The 20,551-nt window shown below is 40.1% G+C and overlaps 1 protein-coding gene across 3 annotated transcripts in view; it reads left to right on the top strand.

Annotated features, from left to right (window-relative positions):
- The first annotated feature begins 1,689 nt into the window (after window positions 1-1,689).
- The window catches only part of USP7 (ubiquitin specific peptidase 7), a 216,274-nt gene continuing 197,412 nt past the window's right edge, over window positions 1,690-20,551 (top strand). The window contains exon 1 of one of the 3 annotated variants that reach the window (XM_029577287.1): window positions 1,690-2,889. In XM_029577287.1, the coding sequence (XP_029433147.1) occupies window positions 2,781-2,889 (109 nt within the window). In that variant the 5' untranslated portion in view covers window positions 1,690-2,780. The remainder of the gene's footprint in view (window positions 2,890-20,551) is intronic. The other 2 variants (XM_029577286.1, XM_029577288.1) reach the window with 2 other exon arrangements.

The following is a 20,551-nucleotide window of genomic DNA, read 5'->3' on the forward strand; positions in this document are numbered from 1 at the left end:
TTAGAATATAAGAGCACACCCAACACACTGGAGGTTTATCCTTCCCTCCAATGAAAAACCTACACTTTTTGGGAGAGTGAGTCAATGACTTAGTACTGGTACTGAGTGTGATCTCCTTCATGTTAAAGAGATCCCAGGATGGGGTTACAATAAAACAATAAATAAAAGGGACAGACAAACTGGTTTAGGTTTGTATTGACACCTACAACCTAGGATCTAATGGATTTGTTTTGACCCACCACAATTAAATGTTTTGATCTGTATTTCTCTCAGTTCAGCTTATTTCAAAGTTAATTAAATTCTTTCTGAACTTCCGGATCATTTTTGAGCAAGAAGTTACATTTTGCAAGAGTTTCTGAAATTTCATGAACTCTACTATATATGTCTAAGTTGATTCAGACGGGTCAAATTCACAGAAAACAGCCACTGCTATTACGAGCAACGGTAACATGAAATAGACTTAGTTTTTGGGTACTTGCCAGCTTCTTATGGCCTGGATTGGCCACTGTTGGAAACAGGATGCTGGGCTTGATGGACCCTTGGTCTGACCCAGTATGGCATGTTCTTATGTTCTTATATACCTGACTCTTCCTTAGTTCAACAGGTTATATCCTCTATTTTTAGTTTGTTGACTGTGGAAAAAAAAAGTTTAATACAAAGACCTTGCTTTCAACTGGGTCTCAAGGGGTGGGGAGGGTTGTGAGGGAATACTTGACTTTGGAACATCGCACAAAAAATTAGTTGCATCTGGAAGTCCTGAATGATAGTTTAAAACATTAAAAAAATGTCATTAATATCGGTTTCTCAAACAGCAGCTTATTTAATCGATTCCTTATAGGTGGAAGTACCCTACCACTCAAATTAATGAGATGTTCCACAAAGCACTGGATGTCATAAGAGTGTTCAGTTAATAAATTCAGATATTTATGAGAGTGATTCCATTAACTTCTGAGGAGGCAATTAGTCAAATTACACAGATAAAAAGTAGACTCAGTTAAAATAAGGGTGCTGCTCTTTTTGATGAGGATGAAAGGAGGTGTAATGTATATCTATAGATATATAAAGTGTAGGGAGAGTCGAATGTGGGCTTTGAACCTTAGGCTTCACAGCTCGAAGTCTCATCGAATTTCACCATGGTCAGCCTCATTTTTGGACAGGTTAGGCTTGTTTGGGAAAAGATCAATCACAGCTTTTTGAAATATTGGAACAGAATATGTCAACTATGAAACAAATCTCTCTGTGGCTATCCTAAAAACAGAGAAATTACTTCAACTACTTTTTCTGTGGTATACAAGTACTATCTGCTCTTCTTCCCGAACAAGGGAAGGTTGGTTGTAAAGGTTCTCGATGACTAGGTCAAGTTTCTGAAAAAGATAATAATAAAAAAAAAAAGATAAGAGTGCAACCATTTTCTTTTCGTGCATCTGTAGTGGTCACAAAGCAAAAGCTTTCCTCGGACCCGCGACAGGACAGGTGCACTCCCCTGCTCATCCCCCACCCCACCATCAGCCAGCAGAACATCCATCACACGGCTCCGGGCATTTCCACTCTTCCCCCTCCGTCCGTTTCCCTCCGCCCTCTCAATGCCTGGACTGGCGGAGCCGCAGGACGCGATAGGTCTGCCGGAGCCATGATCCGGGCCAAACCCCTCCCTTTCTGCTTTCTTGGCGCTGCTATCCACCGCCGCTGTTGGCCGCGCCGAGGTGCCCATGCGGATGTGACATTTCACGGAGCCGCCATTTTGAGGAGCCTTGGCGTCTCCAGATAGAGGCTGAAGGGAACAGGCAAAAGCAGAGAGAGAGAGGCGGCTGTGCTGGAAGAGCACAAGCACGGGAAGGACGCGCAGGCCGTGAGGGAGGGGGGAAAAAGAGTAACACGCCTGCCCTCCCCTCGTCGCTAGCGAGCAATAGAGAATCCTGCTCCCCCTTTGCTAAAATAAAAAATTAAAAAAAAAAAATCCCCCCCCCCCGGGAGGGAGGCACTTTATTGAAGCAGCGACAGATGGGGAGCGAGTGAGCCGAGGGCCGGTCTGCTTGTGCCTGTCAGTCTGGCGGGGGAGAGAGCCGGGGCGACGGCGGTTCCTCCTTTATCTCCTCAGCAGCGCCTGGTAGGCTTGCTCTGCCCGCGGTACAGAGCCGGCGGTAAGAAACAGAGAGCGCGACGGGAAGGGGGGTAAATAGGACAGGGGACCAGGTACGCCCAGCTCTTTTTGCCTGTCCGGTCAGGGGGGAGGGGGTGGTCATTCCCCCAACGGTTAGTAGTCGCGGATCTTCCTCTTATTTTTGTGGGGGTGGGAGATTGTTTACTTTTTTTTCCTACCTATTTTTTTTTTCTGTCGCTCCCATTTCCCCCTCCCCCCTCCTCCTCCTCCTCCCGCAACCCACACGGCCTCGCGGTTGGAGGTTGGCGAGCTCCCTGCTCTCCGCTCCCCCCCCCTCCCGCCCCGTTCGGTTGCGGCGGCGGACGGCCAGGGGAGGGAAAGCCGCCGAACCCTTCGCCTGCCCCCCACACTCGGCGCCGAGATTGGGCGAATAGCGAGCAAATACGTGCGCGTGTCCCTGCCGCCGGCCTCCGCCTCCTCCCTCTCCCCCGCTCTCCAGCTCCTGCCGCCGCCGCCATCGCTGCCGGGACTGCAGGTGGGAAAGGCCGAGGCTGCTGCAGAGGCCCCGCCGAGGCTCCTCTCCCCCACCTCTCTCCCGGACCAGCAGCAGCAGCAGCACCTCCCTCCGCCGGCGCAGCGAGTAGGCAAGGCCGAGGCCACGGAAACCGAGCCCGACGACATGAACCATCATCACCAGCAGCAGCAACAGCAGCAGCAGCACCACCACCACCACCACCAGAAGCCGGGGGAGCAGCAGCTGAGCGAACCCGAGGACATGGAGATGGAAGGTAAGGAAAAAAAGGCCTTCCCTGCCCCCCACTCCTCCTCTTCACCCTCCATATTCTATTGTATCGGGTGGTATGAGAAGATGCTGTTAATGTTCCCTGTGGTCTGGGCCTGCCCGAGCTGATTTCTCCAGCCGGGCGGGTGGGAGTTGGAAAGTAAACAAGAAGTCGCTGCGGCTTTTTCTTTTGGCTCGGCTAATTTTCCTCGTGTGTCGTATGAGATTAAAGGAGGTGCCTGCGCTTTTCTCCCTCACTGATCTTTTGTGTAAAAAAAAAAACCCAACAAAAAAAACCCAAACAAACAAAAAAATTCTTAAAACATCCTCCTCCCGTTAACTTTTAATGTTTTCTTTTTAAAATAAACATCGGTTACTGTAGATATAGTGGAGCTCAGTGACGTTGCAAAACGTCTTTTTTTTATATTGGGGGAGGGGCAGCGGCTGGCAACCATTTATTTTCAAAGTAGCCCCCCCCCCCCCTCCTCTGTCTTCCCTCCTGGAAAATAAAATTTCAGTACAACACGAAAGCTTGGAATCAGACGTAGGATGCGAGGGGAGGGGGCTCGTAATACGTCGTTAACCGGCTTATTTCGATCTTCTCGGAGATGCAGAGTTATTTCTGGCCTAACCTTACATACTGGGGCCAGGCGCAGCAGGCCGGTTTTGCGAATGGTTAAAGAGCCTCCGAGGGAATTTGGGAGTGGGCGATCTCGCAACCCGACTCCCTCCCCCAGTCTTTCAATGTTATTATTATTGTTGTTATGCCCCCCCCTTTTTTTTTTCCTTTTTAAAGAGTAGGATGGTAGGGAATTGATGGCCTGTGTTTTGGGGAGGCCTAAGAGGCCGCTCGTGTTGATGCTCCGGAGCGGCGCGGAGTTGCCAGACGAGCCTTTTCATTGTATTGAGCGAATTGAACCACGCGAAACTCGCTCGCCATTTTTAATTAGGTGCACATTTAAAAATTAAAAAAATCGACATTGGATCGCGCTTTTGCGTGGGGGGGAAAGGACGGAGAACTTTGACATCTGTCTTATTTAGTTTTGAAAATGTCTGTTTTGTACCGAGTCATGCACTGCGGGAGTATTTTCAGCATCAGTTATGGCATTTAAGGGGGAGGTATATTTTTCTCCAGATCAAAAAGAGTATTGCAGGTAGATAGCTTACACTGATGTAATATTGGTTGAAATACTTTATGTGCTGTAGTCATCTTATATACGTCAGCCAAGAAGTGAACAAAATGTGAAAGTTCAGGATGGAATATTTTCATGTGAGAGATTTTTCTCTTCCTATTTAAATATATAGCTCAGGTAGAAAACGTGAACTGTACTTAGTCTGTGAAAAGTTGTATTATATAATTATTAGAAAAAATCAGATTGCATAACACAATGTGTTTTGCCTTGTGGGTCCTAGTGGCCCTATACATGGGTCATAAGATGAAGCCCCCTCAGAAGGAAAATATATATTGAAACCAAAGAGACTGTAATTTGAATCTTTTGGTGATATTAAATGAATGGAATATTGATTCTGAAAACCTGAATTTTTTTCCCCCCACAATTCATCATCTAAAACATTGCTTTTGATGATTTTTTAAAATCTGTAAAGCAATTAACAAACAAAGATAAATAAAACTGTAGGGGGAAATAACTTTGGTTTGTAGTGGGTTCTGTAGCTATTAGCACATCTCTCTATGATTTAATTTTTAAATAGGTTCGGTATGGATAAAGGCCAGCTTATTAAGAATTGCCCCTTTGCAGCTAAGAAGTTTTAAAAGTTGCCCTTTAAACAGAGGATTTTTGCTATTTGGTATTTTGCTGAATATTTCTTTATAATTGCATACTGCTACAGTAAAGAGGGAAAACTATGGGGGATGTGATGGTGACATGTACATGACACATTGGAGAGCTGAGAAGAAAATGACGTTTTGGTCAAGTGATTGAAAATTTAAAGGGACCACTTTGAAGGGTTGTGGAAACCTGGTCAAATTTATATCTTATTATTGATAATATAGTTACTAATCATACTGTACTAGTTTTTTCATCTGTGATACTTTAGGGATCATTTGGGATTATCCTAGAAGTTGTATTAAGAGTGATCAAAATCGAAAAGGGAGGAGGAGCCATTTCAGAATGGGCATGATGGAATGTTTCATGAATGGATTAAAACCTGTTGATTCCTGAAATGGATGGCTTTATTTCTAGAATATTTAAATGTTTGATGTAAAACCAAAATATTTTATTATTTGTAGGCACTTTAAGTTTGTATGTTAAAGTTCTGTTTCTGTCATCAAAACGTGTGATGTATAAAACAAACTATGGTGGTAAACAATACATAATCAAGGGGTTAAGATCAAATTCCAGATCTTTTTATTCATGAAAGTATGAGTAGTGCAGGAATTACACTCTGCACCTTTTGGTTACTATTCCCTAAAGTCTCATTTTAAACTTTTCTGCTGACAGATGAGATTCAAATATAAAAAAATTCATATTGGCTGATTTGATATTTCCCCTGTATATAGATGTACTTATGAATTCACTTTGAAGTTTTGGTTTTTAATCAGCTCTTAACATTTTCATATATGCATAATGGGAGAAAACCAGGTACAAGATACATATTTTGAAAATATGGACTCTTACTAATTTATTTTCATCTTACTTGGTGAAAATAAATTTGCTCTTAAAATTTAGTGTTCATAACAAATTTGAGGGTATAATACGAGATTAATGTTCACTAACTTATACATTGACATTTACCTCAATGCTAGTGTTTTAAAGTACTTCTGTGCTGATGTCAGTATCCCATTGAGACTTTGTAGTTGATACATTCTGCATTATCATTTCTAAGTCTTATTTGTTCTGTTTACTAATTAAATATTACTGCTTTTGATTGCCAGTTATGCCTTAATGAAAATGGATTAGGTGATTCAGTGTTTGCAGTGATTATGATCACATCTGATGATGACCACTGTCTTTCATGACATGAGGAAATGTGTTTAACTTGAATCCCGGTTTTTGTATCTGTGGCTAACTATGCAGAAAATGATTTTATTTTACTTTTGTAGTCCAGACATACAAGAACAAAACAGAAAAAAATACATACATGGTTCAAAATGGGGCCCCCTCCCACCTACACAGAAACATTTAAAAAGAATCGAGGAAAGATCAGCCCTCGGGTAAAGGAGAGCAAATCATTCAAAAAGAATTTTGAAAGAAAAATAGTCTATATTAAACTGTAATCTAACTTGTGTGTTTTAATGTCTACAATATAAAACTTCTTCCATTGACCCAATACAAGCAGAGAAGATGAGGCTCAAGGAGAATCAGAAAGCTTATGTTCAGTCATTCCTAGAATCCTTATCAGAAAGAGAATCAGTTAATTGGATTGGATCGAAAGATACATACTTGTTTCCCTTAAATTTTACTAAACATTTGCATGAATGCTTGTAAGATAAAATCAGTACCAGTACCCCAAAAATCTTTCTATGAAAAAGTTTGAGTAATGCTTACCAACAAGGTGCATGCATGCTGATCTCTTCTTTAGCTGTCTCTAACAAAGCAGATCTAACTATCCATTGTAAGATTTTCATTCCTACTTAACAGGCCGATACAGTACAGTGCGCTCCAACGGAGCGCACTGTTAGCCTGCTCTTGGACGCACGTTTTCCCTTACCCCTTATTCAGTAAGGGGAGGAAAACGCGCGTCCAACCCGCGGCACCTAATAGCGCCCTCAACATGCAAATGCATGTTGATGGCCCTATTAGGTATGTGCGCGGGATACAGAAAGTAAAATGTGCAGCCAAGCCGCACATTTTACTCTAAGAAATTAGTGCCTACCCAAACGTAGGCACTAGTTTCTGCCAGCATCGGGAAAGTGCACAGAAAAGCAGTAAAAACTGCTTTTCTGTGCACCCTCCGACTTAATATCATAGCGATATTAAGTCAGGCCGAAAACCGGACGCTCAATTTTGCTGGCGTCCGGTTTCCGAGCCCGTGGCTGTCAGCGGGCTTGAGAACAGACGCCTGCAAAATTGAGCGTCGGCTGTCAAACCCGCTGACAGCTGCCGCTCCTGTCCAAAAAGAGGCGCTAGGGACGCGCTAAATTAGAAATGTCCTCCCCCCCTGCCCCCCCCCCAAATCCCCAAATAAAGGTACTGACAGTGAGGATAGGAAAAGGGAAGCTCAATTACTGAGCATCCATTTTCCTAACCTGACAGCCACCTCTCCCAGGCGCCCACTGCTGAGGAGGCACTAGGGGCGTGCAATTTCCCCTAGTACCTCCTTTTTGCTGCGGCACCCGATTTTACATATTAAATCAGGTGCCCGGGAAAGGTGGATCAGTGTGCGTTAAGGCAGCGGGCGCTCAATCATGAGTTCCTGTTAACGTGTGCCGATATTGTAGCGGCCTGTTTGAAACTAGGTGGTAATTAATCTGGGGGGGTTTCTAAATTTTCTAGCAAGAACTTCTTAAAAGTTCTTGTGAAAAGAACCTTGATTTTGAGAAATTTAAAAGATGCAGGTTCCTATTTGTTTGGCATTCTCCAGTTTAGTTTTGTTATGGAGAGCCCTGTTGTCTTCAATGATGGTAGTGTAGAAAGCTGGCTTCCCTGTGCTACCAGTTTATCAAAATCACCCAGCTTCTGGTCTTGGACTTTAAATTTGTAAGCCACTGCTTTTGTGAAAGAGCAGTGTTGCGGAATGTGTATGGAAAGCATACCTTCTGATCCAGTGCGCCATCCAACCTAATCAGGTATGCTACAGAAGAATCGCCACCTCTAGGTACTTTATTTATTTATTTATTTATTTTGAATTTTTATATACCGATATTCCTATAAAGAATATAGATCACACCGGTTTACAATGGAACAGAACTTTCGCTGGGAGGCGATACATTAAACAATGAACATTAGCAATTACAACATTCAGAAAAACATTTTGAAACAAGGAACCATAACAAACCGAGAGCAAAAATAAAATAAAATTGTGGATAAATAATAATAAAATACTTAGGTCCAGACCAGCTCTCTGGCTCCATTCTCAATAAATCACAGCAGTAAGAAACTGTGACTCTAACTGTGTAGATGTTCCTTTCTAAAAACTTATGCAATCATGCATATCTTCTCTTGCTAGATAGAGCATGATCCCTGGAGTGTGATAATTAATGGGCAGCATGGATAGCTGGGCCCCACTTCTGTGCAGAGCACACAGCACCACCTCCATTTTCCCCTTCCAGCCTCTGTCTTCTTTAGGCTGAGGAACCGATGCAGTAAGGTGCGCATTCCAAAAAAAAAAAGTGCATTCAAACTGGGCGCCTGTTTAACGTGTGCACATTCACCTCTCGAGCGCCCGATGCAATAGGTAAATGAGCTGCCATGCTAAAAAAGAAACGCTAGGGAAAATTGTGTCCCTAGCATGTCCTTGGCATCGGGAGCCCAGGAATGTGGCTGTTTGCGGGGTTAGGAAAATGGTTGCTCAATACGAGCATCAGTTTTATCCTGCTATGGCACAGTATACATGGTTGGAGCGTGTATTCTGTACTCCCAGAATTTTTTTTTTTCCCTTTTTAATTTTGTCAAACTACATTTTTCTGTTTCTCTGTCTTAGTATTGTCACGATACTAAGTAGGAGGCACTACAGAAAGCAGAAATTTTTGTTTTTTTTGTAAGTCCTTGATGCATGGCAAGGCTCTGGGGCTAGCGTTAAATTTGTCGCATTAACAAGGGTGCGTTGGGCGAGCAGTAATTGCATTTCCGGCTAATAGCATCATCTACATGGAATTTCCATGTGATGAGCGCTATTAGCTAGGCACTAGTTTGGATGCACTGATCTCCTTATTGCATTGGGGGTTATGGATACACGTCCAACAGCTCGTTAAGCTGGGTGCAATGAAACTGAATCGCCAGAATTGCTTAAGGCTTTGACGTCCGTTAAAAAGTTAATGTCGCTTGAAGCTGCTGTGGGTAAACAGAAGCCATGATCTTCTGTTACTGTAGAACCGTTGGCAGCAGTTGTTCTAATGGCTGATTCAGATGCGACGGCCATTTTAGTTGACCCGCTGGGAATGTCATCAAAGGGAGATCTCAGTTTTTCAGGGACCACCCAGGTTAGTTCTGGGGCTAGATTTTTATTTTTTTTTAACTGATCCTAAATAGGAAGCGCCTGCTAGCAGCACAGTTGCATTTTCTCTGGAATTTTTCAAAATTTTACATCTGGCATTTCATGCTTTACAGGATGATGCAGAACAGGTACAAAGTGATTTTTCTTAAGCTGAGCTTTAGATCTCAAAAGAGAAAGAGGTTAGATTTAGTGGAAGCTGAATCTTTTTCTCTGGATTTGGATTGCCCTCCATATTTAGGTATGGAGGATGAGAATGGAGGAACAATCTTGAATCTCTGGAAGAGGGTGAGATTCAGTTAGTAGAGGATGAGGAGGAACAGATTGTTAGTCCATAAAGAAGAGATTTCTGCATTTATTTTGCAGGTCTCTGCTATGTTGCGCCTTGAGGGGGAAAAAGATGAAGTGGTCCCAGATTGGGATCTAATTCTGAGGGGCACGCGTATAGCTGCTTCTTCTTTTCCTATTCACCCAGAAATTGAAGCTATGATCATGGCTGAGTGAGAATTTCCTGAGGCGGGATACAAGACAGAGAATTGTTAATAGATTATATCCATTACCTTTTTAAGGTATTGGATTGTCTTTTCCAACAGCCTAAGGTTGATATGACAGTCGCAGCTCTTGCTAGGAAGGACCACTATTCCCGTGGAAGGAGGTGCTTTCCTTTTGTGATGCTCAGGATAGGAAGTTAGAGGCAGTTATTAAGAATCTTCTTTTTTTTCTGCAGGTTCCTTTGATGTACAGAGAGCAGTTTGTGCAAGTTATGTTGCCAGATCCCTGCTTCATTGGATTCAGCAGTTATCTGAGGTAGTTAACTCAGCAAAACTAGAGTCTGCTACAACCTAATTATCTGATACTTTATATGATATAATCAGAATCTCGGCTAGATCTTTGGCTCTTTCTGTGGGAGCCAGACATCATCTTTGGTTAAGAAATCGGTCTGATGACTCTTTATCAAAATCTACTCTCGTTGACCTTTCAAAGGTAAATACCTTTTTGAGAGGAATTGGATCGTTTAATAAAGAATTTGGGAGACCAAAAGGTTCAGAGATTTCCCGAGGATAAGGTTAAACCAAGTTGTTGGCTTTATCGAAATTAGAAATCTAGGGGCAGTTTTCGACTCTGCAGCTGGCATGGTTTATCTGCCGTAGAAGAGAATTTTAAAGCTTTGTGCCCAGATGAAGGGTTTTTCAGTACAGTGAGCTCTGACTGCTTGGCGTTACCTTCCGCTTTTAGGTTTAATGGCCTCTACTGTAGAGTTAGTGCCTTGGGCAAGAGCACACATGAGACCTCTGCAGATTTTGCTTTTTCAAGATGGAATCTTCAGAGTCAGGGTTATCAGGTGTGGCTTCCTTTGTCTGACTAGATTTGGTGGATGCAGTTGCTAAATTTAAAGAAGGGAGTGCCTTTAGAGACTCCAGTTTGGGAGCTTTTGACAACAGATGCCAGTCTGTTAGGTTGGGGAGCTCATTACAGAGACTTTGGTGTCAGAATGAGACAGAATGGTCAGTACATCATTTAAAGACCAGGGCTATCAGGTTGGCTCTACTACATTTTCAGCCTCTACTTCAAGGAAAAGCAGTGAAGGTGTTATGTGACAGTGCAACAGCAGTGGCATATATAAGCAAGCAGGGAGGAACATGCAATAAAGGTGTTTTGGAGGAGACAGACCTGTTATTTGCTTGGGCCAAGAATCATCTGTTGCAGCTGACAGCTCAACACATAGCAAGCCAGGTCAATGTCCAAGCAAATTATCTAAGTCTGAACATTAAAAGATCCAGGAGAATGGGATAGTGCAGAGGTGGGGGCCTCATCAAATACATCTAATGGCTTCCAATCAGAACAAGAAAGTAAGAAGGTTTTTCAGTCGCCACAGAGATTTGAATAGCGAAGGAGTAGATGCTTTGCAACAGAGGATACTGTCTTCTGTATCTGTTTTCCCCATGGCCTTTAATAGCTCTAGTCTTAGAAAATAGAGAAAGGTATTGGTGGTGCTAGTAGCTTTCAGTTGGCCAAGAAGACCATGATATGCAGATCTAAGGAGATTAGTAGATCAACCAAGGGTCTTGTACATCAGGGTCCTGTAGAGATGGAGGATCCAACTCCATTCTTGCTTACGGCTTGGCTATTGAGAGGGCAAGATTAGCAAAGTGATGTTGTTCACACTCTCATTGCTACAATGTTGCATGCTAGAAAAAGTTCCACTTCGCTTTCTTATATAAGAGTTTGGTGTATCTTTGAGGTTTTTTTGTTTGAAGTAGTAGTTATCACCATGAAAGGCCAAATAGGAGATATTCTCTCCTTTTTGCAGTGTGTTTTGGATAAAGGTGTATCTTTCAACTTTTTGAAGGTTCAAATAGTTGCCATTTCATGTTTTTGGGGGAGAATTAATGGTAGTTTGATTTCTTCCCATAGGGATATTTCCCGTTTCCTAAGTGGAGTGAAGCATTTACGTCCAGCAGCTAGATCTGTTTTTCCTCATTCGAGTTTAAATTTAGTTTTTCAAGCGTTAACTAAATCCCCCTTTTGAGCCTTTGGGAGAATCTTCAATTAAGGACTTAACTGCAACCAAAAAGATTGTTTTAATTGTTACCTCTGCAGTGCAAATTTCAGAATTGCAGGCCTTGTCATGGTAATCCCCTTTTTTGTGGTTTACAAACAATTTTCATTCTGAGACCAGTCCTTTCTTTTTTACCTAAGTTGTATCTTCTTTTCATATGAATCAGTGTATTGTTTTACCTTCTTTTAACAAGAGGGAGTGTAAGGAGTATCTAGATTCTTTAAGATTTTTGGATGTTGGGAGATGCTTAAAAATTTATTTTGAGAAGACTTAAGGTTTTTTGAAAGTCGGAGAGGTTTGTTTTTTTATTTTGTGGTCCACGAAAGGGAGAATCTGCTTCAAAGACTTCAGTTGATAGATGGTTAAAGAATGCTATTTCTTCAGCTTACTTGCTGCAGGGTATAATGGGACCTAATATAATTAAGACCCATTCAATAAGAGCATAAGCATTGTCGTGGGCTGAAAGATGTTCAGTAAATCCATTGGAGATATGTAAAGTGCCAACATGGATTTTTTTGGGGACATTTGCCAAACATTATAGGTTGGATCTTCTGGCTAGACAAGATACCATTTTTGGTTCTTCTGTATTGAAAGTGGGTTTGTCATCCACCCACCCCTAGATGGGATTTGGTATTTTCCATAGGTTCAGGGCTGGTGGAGCAGAAGGTAGAGGAAGGAGAAATTCTTACCTGTTAATTTCCTTTCCTTCTCTACACCAGTCCAGAACCCCGCCCTTTATATTTTTAAGTTTGTATTTCTACTCAAAATTTTTTGTTTCAGATTTACTGCTTTTTGCATTTGGAGTTTACTTCCTTCAAGTAAGAATGGTGTTTTCAATCATTTAATTGTTTTAGTTTCAGCTTTTAGGCTGTGGCAAGATCGAAATTTAGAAGCTTATTTACATTTTTTGATATATTTTAATTGAAATTTTTAGCTTTGACAGTAGTAAACTAGTTGAATTGGTTCTAAACATCACATAAACATGTTCTAGTGATGTCGTCATTTAAAAAAAAAATGTAGAAGTCTGCCTGCATTTGGGCTGGATGGGAGGATATACCCATAGGTTCTGGACTGGTGTAGCAGAAGGAAAGGAAATTAACAGGTAAGACATTTCTCCTTAAATGGGCTCCATTTAATGAGTGTTGATTGTACCACGTCCCTCAGTATTACCCATACCTTTCAAAATCTATAGGTTTTTTTTGTTTAATTTTGAAAGTGATTATGAATTTTAAGGATGAGTCACTTTTTTTTTTCCTGAAAAAGTGACACTTCAGTACTAGTTTGTTAGAACATGTGTCGTTCTAACAATTTATATAAGTAATTCAGTGTTTCTTGTATACAGATATCTGCTTGAAAGTTATAGATGTAAATGTAGGCTTTATGAAGTATTATTACAGCACAAGAATAGGAAATACAGGACATGAGGTTAATAAAACAAGGTTCATAGAAAAAGCAGCAATGAAGGGAGAAGCAGAGAAGGTTTTTGGACTCTTTCTTAAAGATCAGTTGTTGTGCTACAGGAATAAAACCCTCACACTGCCACTCCCACCCACCTAGAAGAATAAAGAAACTAAGCCACGTGGGTAAAGTCTGATGGGGGGGGGGGGGGCAGATGACTGTCTGAGTAGGGAGTTGTCTTCTCCCTCCCCCCCCCCCCCCCCCCCCCCCCCCCCCCCCGCTTCAGTCTGGAAGTCTGAGGAATGTTTACGTCTGCTCTCCCCACCCTCAGGTTCAAAAACTGTACTGAGAGAAGTCCCCTGGAGGGCCAGTGATAACCTCAGTTCCAGCCGGCTGATGGGACATGCTCTTTGTCGAATCTTGTGTACCAGTCTGGGCTGGTTGGAAATTTCCCTCATTCTGTAGTTTATCCACCTCTGGGTTAAGCCATATCTCCCTTGCCACATTCATCACTCTTAACCTCAACCTTAATCTGTTCTTAAGTTGAGCGTTCTTTCTTTAAATGTTTGTTTCTAGTGTAGTGTGAATTCTTACAAATATAAGGAAGCATGGATACCCATAGTAGGGACTATAAGAGTGTGTCTGCTTTCTTCTATTTGTTCTTGAGTTTACAAAGTGTGGTCCAGCCCCCCCCCCCCCCTTCTGATTTTATTGCTTCTGTGTGAATACTTATAACATGTTTTTTGTAACATTGTGTATAACTGGGAAAAAAAAGTGGTTAACTGTAGGCAGGGGTGTGTGTGGCATGAAGGAATATGACTGAATTTATTTAGAATTATGTGTATAGTTGCTTGTGCGATTTTGAGAATTAACTACGTATATATAGCAATACTGTTAGTGTGAGTACATCATACTTGCTGGGTAATACTGCCTGTATTTTCTTATTTCTCTGGTTCTGGTCCTAGATATTCATAATACCAAGAATGTATGTTGTGTTGGAGAAGGTAAAAGCTATATATATGAAAAATGATTTGCAGGGATGTAGAAAATGTATCAAATGTGAGGTGCGAAAGTAGTTTTGGAGGGTATAAAATGGATTGAAAGCAACGTGAGGATGTGAGAGATGTGATTATTGGCTAGGCTATTATAGGTGTTAGGATATACCAAAACTGCTTTTAAAACGTACGTGCCAACTAAACATCTCCCTAGAAGAACATCAAATTGAACAATGCAGTTCTTTTAATATAAAGTTACTGATAATATAACTTTGAAGAATACAAGTCCTGCATTTCTCTTAGAATGGTTAGAGCCTTTAGAGCTCATGTTTTATAAGATTTGGGGACTATTACAGCAAGGGCTACCGGATGACTTAAGGAGACTTACCTGGCTGTGAGAATTGGAATGCTAGCTAATGAGATTTCATTAGTTTTGTGAGTTAATTTTATGGAGTAAATGATCTATGGTATCATTAAAGAGTGGACCCAGAGATCAGTGCTGTTGCTGTTTGTGGGAATAATGAGAAAAATGTTGACTACATGAAATTGAATTTATTGAAGATGCTGTATTTTGTCAATGATAAAACAGCGAACAGCCAGCCATACAACAAAATGCTGCTTCTGTGGATTTAAGAGCTTTTAACAGGAGAAGGAGCCCAAGACCCAACCACACCCCGTCACCATTATTTATTGTTGTATATTGTTATAATGTATGGATTTTATGATGTATTGCTATTTATTGTAGTATTCTTTTTTTTGAATGAGGGAATTTTATAGTCCAATTCAAAGTGATTCACAAAAAAGTGGCACTTGCTCTTTAAAGCAGCTGTTGCACAGTAAAGTTAAGAATAGGGGAAGTTTGGTAAGAAATTTTGGCTATTAACTGGAAGAGGGAAGACACTTTTGTTCTTTTGTTTTTCTTAATTTTCACACAACATTTTTTTTTTTAAAGTATGACTATTACTTTCAATAGACGTAATGAGAACTGCTCAGGTGTGACAGTACTAGGCTAGCTTTATGCCAGCCTAAAATATATTCAGGTCTGAGGGATGCCAGAGGCGAATAGGCAGGTGTGGGTAACAGTATTTGTGGGAATGTCTGTGGTCAGAGAGGGGGTTATTAAAGAGCTTCTGTGGTACTTACTCCCTGCTTGCTTTGTGTATATCTGTTTGAGGGTGTGATACCTGTCTCATGCATTTGGGTCCTTCTTGCGCTAAATACCTTATTTTGACAGAAGTTGGCTCAAGGTAAACTTAAAACGACTAAGTTTTGAGCAGGCCATAGGAGAAGCCTTGGTTGGCAGCTAGGTCAGGCTGATAAACAGGACTGCAGGGATTCTGAAAAGTCAGGATTTTAAAAAATATTTATTTATTTATCGAGTTTTATATACCGTCATTCGGTTTCGCCATCATAACGGTTTACAAAAAAAACAAAGGTTTCAAGGTTAAGGGGATAACAAGGGTTTCAAAAAGGTTAAAAAATGTTGTTAACATAGAGGTATCATATACAAGTTAGTTATTGTTCAGTTTTACGTTTCACTTCTTAGTTAAAATACATAGTTGTGTTGAGTTTCATTTTTTCTTCCGGTTAGATTGGAAGGGGGTTGGCGTTGTGGTGTTCATTGGGTGAGTTGGTATGCTTTGTTGAACATCCATGTTTTTAGATCTTTTCTGAAGGTTTTTAGATTTTCCTGAGTTCTGAAGAGGGGTATCATATCAGAATATCAGAAGAGGGGTGACCCAAGCAAGGTGCTATTCCATGGACAGGACAAAGTTTTTACAATAGTTTTGTATTTAGACTACCAGTTTTTTTTTTTGTTTTTTTTTAAGGCTAATAATTTGTATCACATCTTGTGAAATATTTTTCACAAAACTGTAGTGGTATGTAGGCAATAGAATGATATGCAGTTTTTTTTTTATAGTTTTAAAATGCTGTGGTTTGAGGATCTATACAGGCTGGGGCAAAATAATATTTTTTTAATAGAAAATTCATGTAGTAGAAGAAAAGCTTCCTTAGAACTTTGGGTTCTGTCCTAAAATATTTGTGCACATAAATGTATACATTTTCCATCACTTTTTTCCTCTATTTTTAACTCCAAACATAACTGTTTTCAGATGATAATTCAATTCTGATGAGTTAAGCAATTTTGAACTTATTTGTGGGAACCTTCCATGCCCGGATTAATTAATGCTCAGTACTTCCTGCTTTTCATATTTTACTAATTATCTACAGGGTTATTCAGAAAAGAGACTCCAGTTTAATTGTATGTATTAAAACTGGAACCTCTTTTCAGTAATTATGTTAATAGTTAAGTACTGCAGTATGACAAAGCATTAGTAAGATGATGCATCTTCCAACTGAAGTCTTTTAAAAGTTCTATTGGCAAGTACCAGTATTTACTTTGTGCAACAGAAAAAAATGACACTTTAGTTACTAAATGTTTTTTTTTTTAAATTTTGTTCACAGTCTGGGAACAACTGTATTATTGGTATCATAGGCACTATATAGATCAATAAGATCTAGTATGTTAATTTGATAGTTTTGCAAATGACTTTGTGTCCAAGGGAGCAAGGTAATAATATATAACTGCTTAAAAAATATCACAAGTAACAAGTAGTGTGGTTTTTGTAGCCCCAATATAATAAGATATGAAAAAAAAAAGTAAACTCCTGAAACTGTATGCTAATTCATCGGGAGTTTAAAAAAGCATGCTTGGTGCATATGAAGCAAGATTGGAGTTTCTTTTTTCAGTCCATGTACAATTAAACTGGAATTTTTTTTTGCAGAGGAGGTGGTGAAAATAAACTCTTTAAAGTCCATAAACCACTATCAGCTATATAGACTTGGGAAAATCACAGCTTATCTCTTGTTATGAGCAAGAAGGGTTGGACCTATTCTTAAGATCCTATTGAGTTCTGACCTGGATTGACCAGTGTCTGAAAGGATGCTAGGCTTGATTTGTCCTTTTGGTATGACCAACTCTGGCATTTCTTATGCTATAACTCCAGGTGGAGTCCCATAAACTAACAGCCTCAGAAACTTTACTAGCCTCTGATCAGGTGTAAATTTCCAGTGTTAAGAAAGCAGGAGTTACTTATGCAACTCTCTACATTGGCAATTAATAGCTAATGCCTTGATTAACATGCAGTCTCGTGGAGGAGTCCTCGTTTGTGTGCAGTTTTACGCACCTTATTACACTGGGGCCTGTGTTAGTAAAATATTAAAATATATCACCTAATTTATCTACAGGGTCATTCAGAAAAGAGACTCCAGTTTAATTGAATGCACCATCTTAATACATTTCTCAATTAGTTTTTGGAAGCTGTATATCTATCAGGTCAAAACAGAATGATTAGGTAAAAGCAAGGAATGATATTGCCTGAATATACAAATGATTCACAGATCAAAATTATAATAGAGTACAGATCCCAAAAGCTAGCCGAGAAGTGTATTAAATTACTCCAATAAAAAGAGATCACTTTTTTTGATATTTTTATTTCCACATAAGTATATAAGAAGGGTGGGTATTGGTATTCCCCATGTCATCTTAACTGCTGCTAGTACACAGTGTGTAGTGATTTTTAAAGGAGTTAATCTTGCTTTGGTATCATGAGATGTTAATTTACTATTTGTGTTTAGGCACACCCAGGTGAATTTCCAGAACTTGAACATGTATCAGTATGTACATGTGTAAATAGTATAAACTCATATATATGCTATTTTATAAACCTTAACATACACACACAAGGGCATGTATGGTGGTTAAAAAAAAAAAAAAAGAGGGGGGAGGTCCAGCAGCGTGGCAAGGCAGAGCCTACATTTATGTATGTAAGTTTACACCTGCTCTGCTTCTGGAGTAAGTGATTGTAAGTGTCTTCAAAGTGAAATGGGGTGGGGGTCTGCGTGATATGGGGGGAGGTTGAAGCTGAAGAGCAGATGGACTGGGCAAACTGGTAGACTAACTGATAAAACTGGTAATTTCATTGCCCTATGCATGTTAAAAATAAAAAACAAAACAAAACTCCCGACTTACACACACAAAACCTGACTTATGGGGAGGGGGAGGTAAATGCGCGTAAAATATGTAAGTAAAATCTCCATGCCTATATTTTTAAAGTTAGATGTAAAAATATGTAGGTATAGCCGTTGTGCATTACTTTATCTGGATAAATTCCAATTTACCTGGCTAATTAGGGCCTCTGCTGCTACTTAGTAGGATACATCTCGCAAGTGACACTTATTTGGACACATTCCGATTTATCCGACTAACAGGCCGATACAGTAAAGTCCGTGGGAGAGCGGGCGAATGCCCGCTCTCGCCGGTGCGCGCGATGCAGTATTTAAATTAGGTCCGGCGGTAGATCCGGGCAAAAGGAGGCGCTAGGGACACTAGCGCGTCCCTAGCGCCTCCTTTTTGACAGCGGCGGCTGTCAACGGGTTTGACAGCTGACGCTCAATTTTGCCGGCGTCTGTTCTCAAGCCCGTATCGGCCTGTAAGCGTTTTTATCCAGCTGCTTTTTAAAAGCGCTACTTTGCTTTGCTGTTACTTAGATAAATCAGAACTTGTCCAGATAAGTGTAGTAAATATGCACGTGGATGTTGCAGGAAACATTTACATGTATTTTATAACCTGCGTATATCATATATGTGCAGATTATAAAATACAGGAGATTTTCAGGTGCTATGTACACATGCGTATATGTAGGTGTGCAGCTGTTTGAAAGTTAAACTCCTTGAGTTTACCTATGAAAGGTAAAAATATGAAAGGATCTGAAACATTTTTAAACAAGCTAATACTTCCTGAAACTCACCGCAATCTGTGCAGTATGACTTAACAGTGTTTGATTTTTTTGAATAAAAATATTTTCTTTGCCTTAACGCTTCTTTCATCAATAAGGTTTTCTGATAAGATACCACATCTAATAATTTGTTCCTGCTATAATAGCCTGTATGTGCACTGTCTTCATTATCAGCAAAACATTTGTCCAGATTTACTTGTACATGCTTACTGAACAATATATCACCTAACCAACATAACTGAATCATTTATATGAAAGTGTTCATACACATCCATTAAGTAGTAATATGGTCCGTAACAGCATTTTTTGATATTGTATAGTTAAATATGAAAGGGAGTATTATAGTGTCAACAATCTAATTCCTCCTGGTGCCATAATTTCCCAATGTGTGTTGTTTTCATTGCCACGAGTATCTAACTGCATTTTATAAATAGAATGGTTTATTAAAATCTCTTGCATTGGACTTGTATGTGAATTTGGAAAGTTTGAGGTGCATTAGTGACTTTTTTTCCCTACCTTATTTTTCACCAATATTTACAAAAGTTTGTCAGAATAATTACATGTTTTGAACTTGATATCCTGGTACTATCCAGCAGTAACTTTTTCAGGAGATAAATAGATTCAAAGGAAAATGAATATGTGAAGAGTAGACTAAATTCTCTGAGCCTGCCTTGCTGTCCATCACAGCTGGGGGCCTCCCTAACATCACTTATCAGCTTCCTCTTTCACTCTTGTGCCAATTGGTCAGCCAGTTGGGCACTGTGCCATGTTTAAATCCCATCTAAAGACCCACCTTTTTGAAACTACTTTTAAATCTTTTGTCAGATTATCTGCTTTTAGTCTTGTTAACTAACTTCCTTTTCTTTTTAACCATTGTCTTGCTTTAAACCCTAAGTCTCTTGTCCTGTATGTTTGTTTTATTAGATTGTAAGTTCTATTGAGCGGGGACTGACTTTTTGTATGTTTGTACAGCACTGTGTATGTCGTGTAGGGCTATAGAAATGTTTATTATAAGCTTTTCAGGATTTCTTTTCTTATAAATCCTGTTTTTAACTGACATTTTCTATTAAAATGTAGCACAGTTGCTGTTCTCCTGGAAAGGGGGTCTTGGGACTGGCTCAAACTAGAAAAAAAAAAAGGTCTGTAGGGTTAGGAAAAGTCTCTGTGGCAGGGTGCAGTGTAATATGTGCAGCTTCAGGGCAAGTCTTGCTTCCTCTTCATTCTCTTGCAGTCACTGTCATTCTGTGGTCTGGTGCCAGTTCATGGACCAGTTGAGAAATGCTGCCTTTACCAATAATTGTTGGATTTCAGTAAATACAGTATAAAGTTGGAAAATGTGGACTATTTTTCCCTGCCCTTCCATGAAAAGTACTTGATTGAAAAACTCAGATAACCGGTATAGTTTACTCCCCTTGCATGCTAGGTAATAGAGCTTTTGCGGTATGTTTAGCTTGGTATGTGAATTTTTTTTTTCCTGTGGGTGTGTTTTGTTTTTTTTTTTTTTTTTTTATAATTCCCCTGTTCCCCTTAGAGGAGCAATTGATTGGGGCATGGAATGAGGTTTTTGTTTTATTTTGCCTCAATTTTGTAAATATTGGAATCATACAATGCATTTCTTTTCAAATATTGTTTTATAATATATTTGATTGTAGTATAATAAATAATTGGCCCTTGATATTGGTCTGCGTGAAGCTCCCTTCACTATGTCAGGCACAGGAAAAACCATCTCCATCTGTTGCAGCAAAATGGTCTGGAAGAGGAGGAGCTGCTGCTGTTGTGGTATGACCTTGGCTGAAAGAGGAGTTA

The sequence above is a fragment of the Rhinatrema bivittatum genome, chromosome 14 (assembly GCF_901001135.1).
Source record: "Rhinatrema bivittatum chromosome 14, aRhiBiv1.1, whole genome shotgun sequence".
NCBI classification, from domain to species: Eukaryota; Metazoa; Chordata; class Amphibia; order Gymnophiona; family Rhinatrematidae; genus Rhinatrema; species Rhinatrema bivittatum.